At 53.2% G+C, this 16,232-nt stretch overlaps 2 protein-coding genes across 8 annotated transcripts in view; both read left to right on the forward strand.

Moving 5' to 3' along the window:
- Window positions 1-960: 960 nt before the first annotated feature.
- FBL (fibrillarin rRNA 2'-O-methyltransferase) lies at window positions 961-11,023 on the forward strand. The gene is made up of 9 exons (XM_022585665.3): window positions 961-1,084; window positions 5,883-6,068; window positions 6,154-6,255; window positions 6,345-6,439; window positions 7,459-7,629; window positions 8,530-8,662; window positions 9,759-9,871; window positions 10,685-10,830; window positions 10,917-11,023. The coding sequence occupies exons 1-9, from the start codon at window positions 1,075-1,077 to the stop codon at window positions 10,939-10,941; spliced, it is 981 nt and encodes a 326-aa protein (XP_022441373.2). The 5' UTR covers window positions 961-1,074; the 3' UTR covers window positions 10,942-11,023.
- Window positions 11,024-11,318: 295 nt separating this feature from the next.
- DYRK1B (dual specificity tyrosine phosphorylation regulated kinase 1B) overlaps window positions 11,319-16,232 on the forward strand; it is a 28,893-nt gene continuing 23,979 nt past the window's right edge. For 5 of the 7 annotated variants that reach the window (XM_022585658.3, XM_022585659.3, XM_089902838.1 and 2 more), the window contains exons 1-5: window positions 11,509-12,243; window positions 13,474-13,637; window positions 14,685-14,804; window positions 14,894-15,082; window positions 15,468-15,615. In XM_022585658.3, coding sequence (XP_022441366.1) covers window positions 12,168-12,243; window positions 13,474-13,637; window positions 14,685-14,804; window positions 14,894-15,082; window positions 15,468-15,615 — 697 coding nt within the window. In that variant the 5' untranslated portion in view covers window positions 11,509-12,167. Of the gene's footprint in view, window positions 11,466-11,508; window positions 12,244-13,473; window positions 13,638-14,684; window positions 14,805-14,893; window positions 15,083-15,467; window positions 15,616-16,232 lie in introns of those variants that run through there. The other 2 variants (XM_022585662.3, XM_022585661.3) reach the window with 2 other exon arrangements.

A 16,232-nucleotide genomic window follows, 5' to 3' on the forward strand; every position in this document is an offset into this window, starting at 1 on the left:
CACTCCTTACCGGATGGGGCTTCCCTGGTGGCACGGTGGTTGAGAATCTGCCTGCCAATGCAGGGGACTCGGGTTCAAGCCCTGGTCCGGGAAGATCCCAAATGCCGCAGAGCAACTAAGCCCGTGTGCCACAACTCCTGAGCCCATGAGCCACAACTACTGAGCCCACGTGCCACAACTCCTGAAGCCCGCGCGCCTAGAGCCCATGCTTCGCAGCAAGAGAGGCCACCGCAACGAGTAGACCCCGCTCACCGCAACTAGAGAAAGCCTGCGCACACAAGATCCAATGCAGCCAAAAATTAATTAATTAATTAATTAATTTTTAAGAAAAGTCACTGGATGCATTCCTTGACCACCTCGTAAACAGTTTCACACACACACACACACCCCACGCCCCCGTCCCAGCACCAGTCCCTATCCCCCTTCCTGCTTGTTATTTTCTCCAAAGCACTTACTGCCGTCTATCATTCAGTGTGCTTTTAATAACTTGTCTGGTGTCTGTTTCCCCCACTGGAAGATGAGCTCCAGGATTTGTGTGCCTTGTTCCCTACTGTATTCCCAGTGCCTAGAACAGTGCCTGGTACATTCAGGCGCACAACAAATGCTTTTCCAATGTATGAATGGGAATCCAGAGTCGGCCCTTGTTCTTGGGGCTGGAAATGGATCAGGGAAGGCTTTTGAGTGTAGAGGGAATCTTAGGGAGCTAACTAGGAATAGAGAAGAGAAGCAGAGGGCATAGCCCGTGCGAAAGTTTGGGGATAAGCCCTGATTACTGGGGTGATCGCACCAGTAAAAGGGAAGTGGGGAGCGTATTTAGAGTAGCGAACGCTGCACAGGTCAAGGCAGCTCCAAGGACGGTCGAGGGGGCTGTGCCCTGAGAGGCTCAGAAAACTCCGCCCACAGCGCGCACACCAGGCTCCGGGCGGGGCTGAGGCTCCGAGGGGCGGGGCTGCGTGGTTGCATCACGCAGTGTACGTCGCCGCGCGCGTGCGCTCCTTTCCACGTGCGAAAGCCCCAGACGCGTGGACTCGGGGAAGCCGCAAGAGTACTGAGCCGTGGAGCTCCACGCTCGCTATGAAGCCAGGTGGAGGCCGGGGTTGGGGTCGGAGCTCAGGACTGGGATCCGGCGGGGATCGGGGTGCCGGGCCGGAACGGAGGGGCGGGGTCCTGGCCTGGGGGCAAGGATTCTGAGCCCTGGATCCGGTCTCTTGTGGGGAAGGGGTCTTGTTCCGGTCTCTTGTGGGGATGGGAGGGCTTGGTTCCGCCCTGTGATCGAACCTCAGCCTGGGGTTCGGGTTCCTGGTCTAGAGGTTTGTGATTGACTTCTCAGAGGTCACGGTCGTTAGTAGAGAGTCTTGGGCGTAGAATTGGGGGTGTCCTGAACTGGGGTTCGTTTCATTGAGGCAGTCATTAGGGGTCTTGGATATTGGGCCGCGGGCGGCAGTCGAGGGTACTGAACCAGAATCTAGATCCAGGCATCTGGGGTCTTGGATCTCTGGGCGTGGGATTTGGGGATTTGTCTTGATTGGGAGGCGGAGAGCCCCCGGTCTTGGGTGCGGGGGCTGGGTCTTCTAGGACCCCATATACTCCCCAGTCGCTGCCGCAACAGCGGTACCCTTGGCTTCAAACCTAGCTTCTCAGAGAGGGCCAGCATAGATGAGTATTCCCGGCTTGCCCTCCCTGGCCCACTTTCCCGCTCTCTACTCTCCGGAGGGGGGCGGGTCCCCGAGAATGGAGTGGAGCTCCTGGGCCTAGTGATTCTCAACTCGCGGTGAGAGGTGAGGTGAAACTTCACGCGCCCAGTATAGGATTATCGTGGGGTGGGCAAGGGAGGTAATCACAGGGCGTGAGTGGTTTTATTCATTCCGATTTTACTCGAGATTTTGGTGAACCCTCCACACCTCCCTCCTAGTGGAATGATGAGAGTCCTGGCTTTGACAGCAGAAGGGCCTCAGTTCAAAGTTTCAATCCTAACTATGCTTAACTTACTGTGTGACCTTGGGCAAGTGGCTTTACCTCTCTGAGCCTCAGTTATCTCATCAATAAAATGGCACCCAGTTCTAATTTAGTGAGAGCATGTTAAGAAAAAATAGCACATGGTGGTAATCATTTTGCAATATATGTGTATCAGACAACAGGTTGTACACTTTAAACTTACGCAATGTTACAGTTTGCAGTTATGTCTCATATAGCACGGTGCTTGACATATAATAGTATTTTCTCTAATTGTTATCTTTATCTTTCTTCTCAAGGGGAGCAAAATTAGGGTCCTTCTCCCTGGTGTCTCAGCTCTTCCTAAATCAGGTCGAGCCCCTCTCCCCTCCCCGCAACTTGCTCCCCTGGAGTTGGGGAAATCTTCTGCCATGACTGAAAGGGTCTGTTTCCTAGTACAGGTTTCCTTTTTTCCTTCCTTCCCCCCACACTTCAGCCTGTGGAGAGATGGGGTCATCTGGCGGGGGCAGAATTTGTGGGTCCATGCCCCCTCTCAAGTTCCCTTTCTCTTCAGTGTTTACGGATCTACTGGTGGAATAGGAAGTGCCAGGCAGTGTGGCTCCCACTGAGACCCGGGCAAGCCTGCAGGCATCCTGTGCTCTGATTGTGCCAGGAATGGAGGATACGCCTTCCCAACCCTTCCCTCACTGTGTTAGGATAAGAAGTTGTAGAAGTTGTCCGGAGTCAGCTCTTTAGCGAGGATTTTAGTCTGGTTGAGAGAGGAAGCCTTTGGGAGATTTTGAGCGGGGACCTGATGTCAGTCAGACTTGACTGAGACCTTTAAAAGGATCCTTCTTGCTTCTGTGTGCAAAAGACTTTAGGGGAACAAGAGTGAAAGTAGACACATCAGTGGGAAGTTTGTTGCTGTCATCTACTAGGAGATGATGTGGCTTGGACCAGGGTGGTAGCAATGGACCTGGCTGACAGATTGTCAGGGAATATATTTTGAAGATAGAGCCAACAGCTTGTATGTGGGTGTGAGAGAGAGGGGTCAAGGACAATGAAGGGTTTTGGCGTGGCAAAACTGGAGGGGTAGAGTTTCCAGTTTTGAGATGGGGAAGGCTGTGGCAGGAGAGCAGTTTTACACTGGGGTCGGGGAGGGGGTCTGTGGACCCTCCAGCCAAAACTTATAGATAAAGGTATGTGAATGTGCATTTTTCTGAAGAGTGGGTACTTTCAGTACATTTTTCTAAGAACCCCAGGACCTGAAATGGATTAAGATATGTTTTGAGTATCATGCCCACTGTGCCCCATGCCGTGCCCACACTTTCTGGGTCTCTGTTCTATCAGGCCTGTGTTGAGGGTCTCTTAGGCCTAGTGGTTTCTCCCCTAAGTAGGAAGGAGGAGGGATTCATTCTCCTGAGTTTGAATAATATATTCAAACTGTGTGCAAGGTAGCATATTAAGTGCTCTGTGTGTATTGTCATTTAATATTTACAACTCTGCGAGGTGGACACTGTGTTATTTCCATATCTCCTTCTTACAGGTGAACTTTTCAGGATACCCACAGACCTTCCCTATTCTCTAGGGTCATGAATGGCATGGCCGTCTCCCTGTAGTCAATGCATGAGCTGCTTGAGGGAGGGACTGGGGCTCTGGTCACCATCTGATCACCTGCTTCCTGAATGAACAGAGAGGGTGTTTTCTTCATGAGACAGAACCCAAGGGTTTAAGAGTTATCAGCCCATTTACTATCTGTTGAGCCCATACTTTGTGCCAGGTGTTGTGCAGGATGCAGTGATGACCAAAACAAACATCTCTGTCCATTTGGAGCTTGATTCTAGTGGGAGAGGCAGGCGGTAATAATCTTTAAGATGCCATGTATGATAACTGATAGGAAGAAAAAGCAAGCAGAGTAAAGGTCAGGTAGCCAGAGAAGGCCCTTCTGAGGAAGGAACATTCGGTCAGAGACCTGAGTGCAGTGGGGTGGGTGAGTCAAGCAATGTCCTCTGGACCCAGGCAGTGGGAACAGGAGATGCTCAAGGTTTAGAAGCTGGCAAGCGAGTTTGTTCTTGGGGAGGAAGAGCACGGGGCCCAACATAGAGAAAGGTCAGAAAAGTCAGCAAAAGCCAAGCCCAATGGTGGTGATTCTGTTTGGGCTGCACATTAGAGTCACCTGGGGAACTTTAAAAAGCCCCATGGGGCTTCCCTGGTGGCGCAGTGGTTGAGAGATCGCCTGCCGATGCAGGGGACGCGGGTTCGTGCCCCGGTCCGGGAAGATCCCACATGCCGTGGAGCGGCTGGGCCCGTGAGCCATGGCTGCTGAGCCTGCGCGTCCGGGGCCTGTGCTCCGCAACGGGAGAGGCCACAACAGTGAGAGGCCCGCGTACCGCAAAAAAAAAAAAAAAAAAAAAAAGCCCCATGCCCAGGCCTCCACCCCAGACAATTTACTTGAGAATCTAAGCAACAGCCCTGGGCAAGGATGAGACCCACCGATTTCTAGCTTTGGAAGCCGGAGAAAGGAATTTTGATTTCAGTTAGAATGTGATGGAAAACCTTTGAAGGGATGTGGGCAGGGGAATGATGAGAGCTGATTTGCTGTTTTGCAAAGGTCAGTCACCAGCTGCTGTGTGGGCAGTAGACTGCAGAGGGAGCGGGAGACCAGAGGTCAACAACTCTTGGTGTAGGAGTTTGAAAACCGTTCATTTTTAACAACTAAATTAGGACTAGCTATTCAGAGTTCTACGTTTTCATCTCTAACACCATTAAAACGAATGAAGCCTTCATAGGGTGGGAATATAATGCACCTTTGCAAAAACTTTAGCAAAGTTCGTTATTGAATAGTTTACATCAAGTGACATCATTTTAAACCATCACTAATTTTCACACGAACGATTGTTTGATAATGCAGTTTTCTGAAAGTACTGCAGAGCTTTTGAAGCCATCACAGAAGAGTCAAATACTGAATCTATTAGCACCAGGAGAGTTCTGTCTGCTTCAGACACTGTTTTGTGCTCAGTGAACAATGTTTGCTCTCTCCTGAAGTGATGAAAATAAAGTCTCTCTGAATGTTTTCTTATCCCTTCAACTTCCCATCTTGTTGACAAGCCCTAAACTGCTATGATCAGTCGCCCATCCATAAAGGACAGTTTTGGGTTTTGCTCGTTTTTCCCCCCTGAGTTGGGAGAGACTTGTGCGTGCTTGGAAGCAGGGGGATCAGTTAGAAGGAAAGATGTGATGTCGAATGCCTCCCCTCTGTTTTGGGGTTGGCGCTTTTCTGCCACACACGAGGGCAGGAGTGGGAGGGCATGAAGAAGTTTCCAGGGCCCGGGGGACCCTACTGCCACAGTGCATGTACACACACAGTGCACAGTCTTCTTCGGACTAATTAATATTGATAATAGAACAGATCCTGTGCATTTACTAACCAACCGAGAAAAGCAGAATATTGACAGTAAATCTACCTCTATCTATGTTTTCCTCCCCTATCCTAACCCCATAACTTCTCTCTCCCAAAGCCTAATATCGTGAGTTTCGCATTTATCATTTTCTTGCCTCTTTTTGGGGGCGGGTGGGGCGTGGATTACCACATATATCCACACCGCATAGCACCTCTTAGTTGTTGCTGGCCTTTATAAAGAGGATATTGTGTTAGATGTGGTTTTCTAGGGCTTGCTTTTTCCCTTACCATGATTCTGAGATTTATGTCTCTGTTGTGTGGATCTGTTGATCCTTTTCGTTGTTGGTCGGGAATCATCCCTCTTTCATTTGTCCATTCTGCTCATGGACGCTCAGGTTAGTCCGTTGTTCTGCTGCTGTGGACACACGTGGGCACCTCTCCTGGCGCCCACATGCACACGTTTCTCTCCCGAGTGGAGTTCCTCGGCGTAGGAGTAACTTCTCAAGCTCCATGGCCCCGTTGATGGTTCTTGTTTCTGTTTCCACCACAGGTTTCAGCCCCCGTGGGGGCGGCTTCAGTGGCCGAGGTGGCTTTGGTGACCGTGGCGGTCGTGGCGGAGGCCGTGGAGGCTTTGGCGGAGGCCGTGGAGGCTTTGGCGGAGGCCGTGGAGGCTTTGGCGAGGGCCGAGGCCGAGGCGGAGGCTTTAGGGGCCGTGGGCGAGGAGGGGGAGGAAGAGGTGATGGAGGGGGCTTTCCCTGGGCTTGGGGAGTGGGGAGGGAAGCATGGTGGGGTCTTCCTCTCACTGCATCTCTGCCTTGTAGGTGGCGGGTTCCAGTCTGGTGGCAGCCGGGGTCGTGGTCGGGGAGGAAAAAAAGGAAACCAGTCGGGGAAGAATGTGATGGTCGAGCCTCATCGGCATGAGGGTGAGTGAGGAAGGCAGGGAAGCCCCTGGGGTTAGGGGTGGGGTGTGGCCCGCCGGGGTGTTCACCCCTGCTCTGATCCCCTCACCCAGGTGTCTTCATTTGTCGAGGAAAGGAAGATGCACTGGTCACCAAGAATCTGGTCCCTGGAGAATCGGTTTATGGAGAGAAGAGAGTCTCGATTTCGGTGAGACCTGGGCGCCTGGCTAAGCCACCAGAGCCCCAAGCTGACGGTGTAACCGGCTGCCTGGTCTCCCTGTTCCCACCGTCTGTCCTCCACGTGACAGCCAGGGGATCATCTTAATCCATAAGTCAGATCATGCACCCCCTCCTCAGATACCTTCCGTGATGTCCCGCTGGCTTCAGGTTAAAGTCCCGAGTCCTCGGTGTGGCCTGGAAGGCCCTGCACCTTCTAGCCCCGCCTCCCCACTGTCTCCACCCACTGTCCCCCTAACCTAGTGTCTTCCAGCCACAACGACAACCTTGCTGTTCCCTCTGCCTGGAACACTCTGCTCCCAGCCCTGTGCATGGCTGGTTCCTTTTCATCACCAGCAGCTCTGGGCAGGTGTCACCTTGTCTCTCTCACAAGGCCCCCTTGCACCACCCTGTCTATCAAAAGCTGCCCTCACCGCCTTCCTGCTGGCTTTCCTGCTGCCTGGAATGCGCGTCGCCAGATAATTTGAGCGGCCCCTCAGCCTCAGGTCTGCTTCAGGTGTCTTCTCCTTGGCTCTTCCCTGGCCACCCTTTCTCATTTTCACCTGCCCTCGCCCTGCTCCCCATGCTTCAGATCTTCCTTCCTGGCTTGATATTTTCTCCTTAGCCCCGTCACTAGCTATTATGCCATGTGTGTTAGTCAGTTCAGCGTATCCTCGCTCCTTGAGGGCGAGGCCTTTGTCCCCTTCACTGTGTTTCTCCAGTTCCTAAGCATAGGGGCACGGTCAGTGTTTATAGAATGAATGCATAGGTCTTGCCTTGCTGTTACCTGGGATGATCTTGTTTGTTTATTGTCCCTGTCGCTGCCCCTGAGTCAGGAACCTCCACGAGAGGGCAGGCCCTGCCTCTGCCGTGGCCACAGATGTGTACCCACGTTCGTTTCTTGTACGATGACTGGGCGCCCCGTCCCTTTTGAGGGCCCAGGAGTTAAGAGCAGTGCGGTCTTACAGAAGAGCCTGGCACTGACTTCTGTCCCCATCTCTCCCGGCCCAGGAGGGAGATGACAAAATCGAGTACCGCGCCTGGAACCCCTTCCGTTCCAAGCTGGCAGCAGCAATCCTGGGCGGCGTGGACCAGATCCACATCAAGCCAGGGGCCAAGGTGCTCTACCTTGGGGCTGCCTCGGGCACCACCGTCTCTCACGTCTCTGATATCGTAGGCCCGGTGAGTAGACAGATGGGGGCAGGAAGGGGTGGGAGGGAGGGAAAGGCCACCTCCTCTGCCAGCCTGGAGGTCAGAGGCCCTGGCCACTTCTCTGCACCGTGTGGCTTGGAGCCAGGCCCTTCCTGGTCACAGTGCCTGTGAGTGAAAGGAGCGGCTTGAACCACATCGTCTCCAAAGCCTCATTCAGCCTCACTCCTGAGTTCTCGGCCTGGAGGGAAGGGGCGTGGGTATCGGGGTGACCAGTGATAGAGGGGCCCAGAGCTGAGAGTACGTTTGATTTGATTGCCCTCTTTAAAAATTGATACCCCCCAAATCTGGTCTTCTGGTTTCTCTTGAAAGAACAGAAGACGTCAGTTTCTGGGCCTGTGTTTCTGTGTGGCTGGACAGGCTCCCTGTTGAGAGGGCACCCATGCATCGCACTTCATGACACCTCACTCAGCTACAAGACTGTAGGCTGTGTAATTTAGTGGTTAAAAACCCCAGGCTCTGGTGCGGGCTCTTAACAGTGAAGTGGCTTTTAGCAAGTTACTGTCCCTCTCTGAGCCTCAGTTTACCCGTCTGGAAAATAGAGTCATTGTGAAGATAAAGGAGTTGAATCCTGTAGAGTGCCAAGAGCAGTGCCGGGCCCATTGCAGATATTCGTAGCTGTTACGATGTCATCTCTGTGCCCTAGCTTCCTCATTTTAAGCCTGAATTGGGGGCCTGGGCTCTCAGATCAGGCAAAGCAGGATTGAATAACCCTTGGACCTCAGTTTATTCATCTAAAATGATAACAAGTCATTAAATGGTAGGGTTTGGATTTGGGGATTTGAAGAGATGCATGCAGTATATGGGCCAAAGTAGGCACTCCATACGTGAGAACTAGTATCGTTGCTTTTGTTTGATTTTGATTTATTTTAGGACGGTCTGGTCTATGCAGTTGAATTCTCCCACCGTTCTGGCCGTGACCTCATTAACTTGGCCAAGAAGAGGACCAACATTATTCCTGTCATTGAAGATGCTCGGCACCCGCACAAATACCGCATGCTCATCGGTGAGGGGTCTGGGGTTGGCTCGGGTGGGGTAGGACAGGCCACTCCAGGTTTCCTGGAAGAGGCCTCCAGAGCCCTGATTTGGATGGAATTGGAGTGGATGAACAGGCCTCTTGAGTCTGCAGAAATGAAAAGGGTCGGGGGAGCCAGGTGAGGTTGTGGAGGTGGCAGTCCTGCTTCAGGGCCTGGGATGTCTGGAGGGCCAACCTCCTTTCCTCCAATCTCCTGCCCCTCCCCCTAATCTCCCCCACCCCAGTACTTCCTGCCTCCCTGCAAAGCGTGGTACCTTTTATACTACCCCTGACTTATGCATAAAAGCCTGCTTTGACGGTCCTCATCAGCACCATCTGGGGAGATCATAGCCCAGAAAGCACAAACGGAGTGTGGCCTGGCCCAGAGGGGCCCATTGTGAATGTAAATAACTTTGTTTTAAAAACACATTCAGAAGCATAGTGTAAAAATGGAGTGCATTATAAACCACCCCCAGAGGTAACCAGTATGAACAATTTGATGTCTGCTTTTCCTGATTTTAAAAAAGTCAGTTTTCATTGCACCATCTTTTCATTTTTTTAAGTTTTTTATTTTATTTTATTTATTTTTTTAATTACTCTGCCTTAAAAATACTACTTTGCATTCCCCCTGGTTTCTCTTTTCGTGAGTTTTTTCCCCTGTGCATTCATACCTTACCCTTTGTCCTGCAACTTGTTTTCATTTGACAGTCCTGCAGATGCTCTTGCCTGTAAGTGCTCACCTTCACTTGTCTTTTTGATGACGTGTCTGTCTCCCCCGCCCAGACCCGGGAGCGTCTCGAGGGCAGGGTCCGGGTCTGACTCATCTCTCTGTCCCCCACGCCCGGCCCAGGGCTGGCCACAGAGTAGGTGGCAACATGGTTTACAAGAGGAATGAATGAATGGTGTGACTGTGGGTTTTGGACCCATCTTGGGGGCACTGTGGAGGGAGGGGGATCAACAGGAGGAAGTGAGACTGGAGGCAGGGAAGACTCTGCCAGGAACCTGCTGGTGTTGGGGCGCAGGCCCCATGGGAGGAGCTGGGAAATCCAGTGGATCCAGCTTTTAACCGCTACTTGTTTCTCCCTAGCAATGGTGGATGTGATCTTTGCTGACGTGGCCCAGCCAGACCAGACGCGGATTGTAGCCCTGAATGCCCACACCTTCCTGCGTAATGGAGGACACTTTGTGATTTCCATTAAGGTGCGGGGCTTAGAGGAGTCCTAAGATGGGGTGGCAGTATCTTCTCTATCTGTAACTGCCAAGCAGCCAGTCAAAACAAGGGGGCCTCCATCCCCCAATCCAGTCAGTCTATTCCCAGCTCCCTATAAGCCACCCAATCAAATAGCACATAATGAAAAATGTCTACAAAAGTAAAAAGCTTAGAATTTAAAGAGGCCATAGACTGTAGCGATTAAGCGCATGATCGCTGAGTCTGAATATCTTGAGTTTGAATTGCATCTTGCTGTGTGTCTTTGAGCAAGTTACCTAACCTATATGCCTGTTTCTTCACTTGCAAAATAGCAATGTTAGTCCTATCTCTTTTAACGTTGATGTAAGGACTAAATGTCTCAACACGTATGGAGTGTTGAGAACAGAACCTGGTGTAAAATAAATACCAGATAAATGCTGGATGCGTTTTAAAAGATGTTTCATTTTGAAGTACAGAGGCCTCTCCATTGTCTTCAACCAGATTCACCATTGTTTTCTGCAGCCTTTGCTGCATTTGTTTTAGCATTCTCAGCTGCATTATTGCTATTGTTAAAGAAGAGGAAGTAGAAAAAAGAAAAACCCGGAGTGTAAGATTTAAACACTGGCTTTTAGGAAAATAGGGCTCTGTTGAAGCCTTCCTGTTCCAATCCAAACCAAATTGAAAATTTATCTAACGAAGTCTTTCCCTACATTCCCAAAGCCTAGTCTCCAATGAAAACAAATTCTACTGGTTTAAATAAGCACAAAAAAAGGGAAAACAGCCTAAAGCCTTGCTGTGGACTTCAAATCCTCTTTCTTCTGCAGGCCAACTGCATTGACTCCACAGCCTCTGCAGAGGCCGTGTTTGCCTCTGAAGTGAAAAAGATGCAGCAGGAGAACATGAAGCCCCAGGAGCAGTTGACGCTAGAGCCATACGAAAGAGACCACGCTGTGGTCGTGGGTGTGTACAGGTGAGCAGGGGGTCCAGTCAATACTTGTTAGGAGTGCCCCACAGTGGTGATGAGCTCTGAGTCCCCTCATCTCTTTCCTCTCACAGGCCACCCCCCAAGGTGAAGAACTGAAGCCCAGCGCCATCAGGATCGCGAGAGACTGTGTTGCTACTGTTAACACGTGTGTTTTTCTATTAAAAGACTCGTCAGTCTCTCCCTTTGCCCCTGATTGCTTGGCGACCTCTGTCAACAGGGCGCATGCGCCCTCGGTCAACTTGCGTGGTGGTGGGGGCGGGCGTTTTCATCTGGTCATATAGCGCATGCTCCTACCTTAGCTGCCTCCTGCGCAGCCGTAACGTGGATTTCGGCGCTTGGGCGGGGTTGGTTGCTTTCTGCGTGAAGATCCCGGTAAGCTCTTCTGAGCGCAGGCGCGGAGTGTTTCCCTGGGTCACGTGAGGGGGAAACAGGTTGGGGGGGCGGGAGGCGGAGTCCGGGGCGGGGGGGGGGGGCCGGTTTGTTGTGGTCGCCATTTTGCTGGTTGCATTACTGGGTAATCGGGGCCCTGGCTCGCCGCGTCTGCCGGATATCTTCAGCCAGTGGGCAGGACTGAGCTCGGGCTTCCCGAGCAGTTTGAGTTCCCTTGCCCGCGCCCTCAGGTAACGACGCGGCTACGGGCGGGGCAGCACGCGCTCTCGGGAGGGGGGTAGTACGGGACCCGCCCTGCCCGCGTCGCCGCGAGATTTAGCATGAGGCCGAGGGAGAAGAGGAGGGGGGCGGTGGGCAGGTGCAGGCCTTGCCTGGCTATTCTTAGTCGGATTCCTGGAAGGGGCCGATCCCCGAGGTAGCAGTCTTGGGAGGGAGACTGGGAGGGGGTAGCCGGGCCTCGCTCCCGCTCTTTGTTTGGTCTCGGCTCCGCCGGCCGCATCCTCGTCGCCTAGCAACAGCTCTCCTGGGCTGTAATTGGTTGAGCTGTTGGCAGCAGTGGCCAATGGCAAGGTTGTTGCCATCGTAGGTGTGGACTGCCAAACTCTGTCCGGCCCCGCCCGCCGGGGCTCCGCTGGCCCCGGCGGGCCTCCAGGGTGGGAGGCGGGACGCTGGGGTCCCCTGGGGCGGGTGGCTGAGCGGGGCGGTGCTGGCGGGGCGAGGGTTAACCCGCCCCTCCCCCGTCCACCTGCTTTCCCCTTCCCCCGCGTGCCCCGGGCTGACCCTCGTCCCCTCCTCTCCCCGCCCTTGGCGGGGCGGCGGCTGCTGTTGTCACCCACCGAGCCGCCTGTCCCGCTTGTCCTCCCCGCCGCGGGGCTTGCCGGGCCGGCCGGGCCGGGACAGGCGGCCGATTTCTCACCACAGACACCGCCGCCATGCTGGCCGCTCGCCCACCCCACTGGGGGCCCCACCGCGCCCCAGCCCCCCGTGGGCGCGCCAGCCCCGACCCGGGTAGGGGGTGGGGGCTGGGAGAGAGGGTCCTGGTGTGGGAGGGCCCCGAGGAAGAGATTGTTTTGTGGGGGAGCTCCAAGAGAGAGGAGGGGTCGTGGAGTGGCAAGGCTTGGCATAGGGGAAGAGGATTGACATGGGAGAAGGCCCGTGGGGAGAGGATTTTGGTGTGATAGATGCTCTGGAAGGGGAGAACTCTGTGATATTTGGGGAATTTACCTATGGGGGCCTTCTAGGAATGGGCACAGTTGTGGATTGACCCTGGTGTAGAGGAGTGACTGGAGAAAGGGCCCTGACAGGAAAAAACGATTAGGGAGGGTAGGGGAGACAAGGACCATCCACTAAACCGTGGGAAGGAATGCCTCCCCCTTGCTTCCATCAGAAGGAGTGGGCCTTGATTGGGGGTGGGCGGGGGCTTGGAGTAATGTGGGGAAGGGCCCTGATGTGGCATGGGGGAACTGGAATATGGTTTGGGAAATTACGGAGGGGTGGTCCCCAGTGGGAGGAAATGATAGGGAAGAGGTCTTAGCACCATATGGGGAGGGTCCCCTGGGAAGGGTGGACCCTGGTGGGTGAGAATACCATAGGGTTAGGACCCTGTTATGAAGGGGTCCTCAGATAACCTTGGTGTGATCAGGAGGTCCCTGAGGATCCTGCTGTGGTTTGGAGGGGGCCCAGAAGACTCTCATGTGGTTTGGGGGGATCTTAGAGTTCTCTGGATTGGGGCACCAACTGGGAAGGGTAGATCTTGAAGTGGAGGGACCTTGCTGTGGTAATATGAGGTCATGACGTTAGGGAAGACTACAGGATGGTGGGATCTTGTGTGGGGAGGGCCATGAGTAGAAATGGGGAGAGAAGAGTGAACCCTACTCCCTATACTGTCTGTGGTTTCTCTCTTCTTCTCTTCCTCCCCCGCAATTATTCGTGTCTTTCTGTCCTTTCCTGTCATGGCCCGCATCCCTGCCTGGCTCCCAATCATTCCCTTTTCCATGTTCCTCTCTTTGTGCTGCCTACTTCATTAATTTGGTAATCATTTGCTGGGGACTCCGCTGTGCCCCACCTCTACCACTTCTCTCTGTCCCCTCTCTTCATTGCCGCCTGCTGCTGTGTTGTACCCTTTTCTTCCTCACTCTGTACCCTGACTTCTCTGTGTTGTCCACCTCTTTCCCGCTTGGTACTGCCCAACACATCCCCTTGTTCCATGTTGTTCCCCCGCCTCCCGCCTGCTCTCAGGTCTCAGCGGCGGTGGCAGCCGAGGTGCAGGATGCGAGAAGGCGCCCCCCGGCCGGGCTCCCGCTCCAGGCCTCACTCCCCTGCGGCCCTCTGAGCCCACCATGGCCGTCCCACCGGGCCATGGTCCCTTCTCTGGCTTCCCGGGGCCCCAGGAGCACACGCAGGTACGCGTTCAGCTGGATCCTCACCTGCCTGGGGGTCGGGGGAGGCTGGGATAGAAGGATCTTGGGGCCGAAAAGATGGTGTGGTTGCCCAAGACAGTCTCCCAGGAGCATGAAGGGTGCCATGGGAGTGGAAGGTATAGAGGAGTTGCTGGTGGAGTCAGGGTTTGGAGAGCCTGGGTTCAAATCCTGGCACCACTGTTACATTACTTAGGTTCTCCACGTTTCAGTTTCCTGTTCTGTCAAATGGGGCCTGTAATGATACCTACCTCACAGGGTTGTTGTGAGGATTAAACAAGTTAATGAAATGCAATTGGAAATGCTGAGGACAGTGTCTGGCACATAGTAAGCACTCAATAAATGTTCATTAAGGGGAAAAAAAGAAGTCCAGAGTGAAAGATCTGGAGGGGTTGAAAGGGAAGAAGGTTGAACTGCAGGGTCCTGGAGCCAGCAAGGCCTGGGGGCGCAGGGTAAAGACCTTCAAGGGTAGACTGTTAAGGCTCTAAACTGTAGAGCTGGAAGCAGGATGGAGTAGGTGGTCTAGGGTGCTGGACCCAGATCCAAGATCCTTAGGATGAGAAAACTGGTCAAAGATGCACAGAGTGGGGGGTGAGGGTTAGGAAGGCCCCTAGGGATGAGGATAGAGCAAGATAGGGAGCTCCTCAACATGGGATACCCAGAATGGATGGTCTCAGGTGAAGGATTGGGAGGGTCAGAGCCCAGGTTTCCTATCCGATCTCTCCCACTGAGGTTTAGAAAAGAGTAAAGGTATGTGATGAAAGAAGGGGGTAAATAGTTCACTTCATTCACTCAGAAGATTTCTAATGAACACCCACTGTGTGCCAGGCCTGCTCCAGGCACGGGAGATAAAGCAAGAGCAAGATAAAGTTTCTGCCCTTGGGGAGTTTCTGTTCTAGTGGGGTTGTCAGACAGTGACCAACTAAATAATGTGTGTGGAAATGATGCGCCAGCTGCCCACTGTGTTCTCCTCCTTGAGGTCAGAGGTGAAGGCCTGTCCTCAGTGCTCACCCGTCACCCCGCCTCCCCCAGGTATTGCCTGATGGGCGGCTACTGCCGCGGAGGCTGCCCCTGGCCTTCCGAGACGCGACCTCAGCCCCGCTGCGCAAGCTCTCCGTGGACCTCATCAAGACCTACAAGCACATCAATGAGGTGGGCAGGGGGTGAGGGACACCGGCTGGGTGCTGAGGGGTCCTGGCATCGGTCACTCATCAGTCCTCATCTCCCGGCCGGCCGGGCAGGTATACTATGCGAAGAAGAAGCGGCGGGCCCAGCAGGTGCCACCTCAGGACTCGAGCACCAAGAAGGAGAAAAAGGTCCTGAACCACGGTTATGACGATGACAACCATGACTACATCGTGCGCAGTGGCGAGCGCTGGCTGGAGCGCTATGAGATTGACTCACTCATTGGCAAAGGCTCCTTTGGCCAGGTGCGGGATGCCCCCCACCCGACCCTGATCCAGGGGTTAGGAGGTACGGGCACCCACTGATATTGACCCACACAGCCAGTGGCTCAGTGGCTTCAAGTTCCGTGCTGGGCCACTCACCCCAGTGCAATCACTTGGTTACCTGTGCCTCAGTTTCCTTTTCTGTAAAACAGTGCAAATAACAGGACTCTCCACATAAGGTTGTTGTGTTATCTCATATCCAGTGTTTACACTCGTGTCTGACTGTTGGTGAGCACTCAAATTGAGTTATTAGTGTTACTGATGGTGATACTGGTGGGTCTCCTTACTGGAGGGAGAAGAGTGGTGGTACCTGGCTCTGCCCTCCACGCCCTCGTTCCCTCACTTTGTGGCATGCCTGTGGTCACAGGTGGTGAAAGCCTATGATCATCAGACCCAGGAGCTGGTGGCCATCAAGATCATCAAGAACAAAAAGGCCTTCCTGAACCAGGCCCAGATTGAGCTGCGGCTGCTGGAGCTGATGAACCAGCATGACACAGAGATGAAGTACTACATAGGTGAGGCCTGGGGCAGAGCTGCCTGGGGATGGGCCACCCTCGGTACAGGAAGGGGCTGGTGTCTTCAGGGCAGGGTTTGGTCTGTAATTCCCGGACATCAGTGATTTCTCCTGCCGCTTTCAGGATGTCTACCCTATTCACGTGAGAATGCTGGTCAGAGTTTATCCGGTGCTCACTAAGGGTCGTGCTCTGTTGTGAGAACTTTACATAAAGTCACTTGTTTAACCCACACCGAAGCCCCATTATCATTGCCCACAGCTTGGAGATGAAAAAACAGAGGCACTTAGGGGCTGTCACTTGCAGAAGGTCACAGTGTGTGTACTCAGAAGAGCTATAATCTGACCAGGCAGTGGACTCCAGAGCCTTTACTCTTAACATCTATGCCAGTCTTTTTCCTCTTTCCTGTACTGATTCCTCTTAGAAAAAGCAAGTGGATTTAAGGAATGCATTTCTTTTAAAAGGAAAATATACAACCTTACAGTAAATGGAAAGCAAGCATCCCTTGTCACAAAAATAAACAGAACTGAGACTAAAACAAGATTATAAAATTAAATGAGGAAGTGTAGGATGGTGTTAAAAACCCATCAGCACCAAATGGAAACTTTCTCTTTGGTTTA

This window comes from Delphinapterus leucas, chromosome 20, assembly GCF_059928025.1.
Source record: "Delphinapterus leucas isolate spDelLeu-1000000601 "Yukka" chromosome 20, BTC_Dleu_Yukka2, whole genome shotgun sequence".
Classification (NCBI taxonomy): Eukaryota; Metazoa; Chordata; class Mammalia; order Artiodactyla; family Monodontidae; genus Delphinapterus; species Delphinapterus leucas.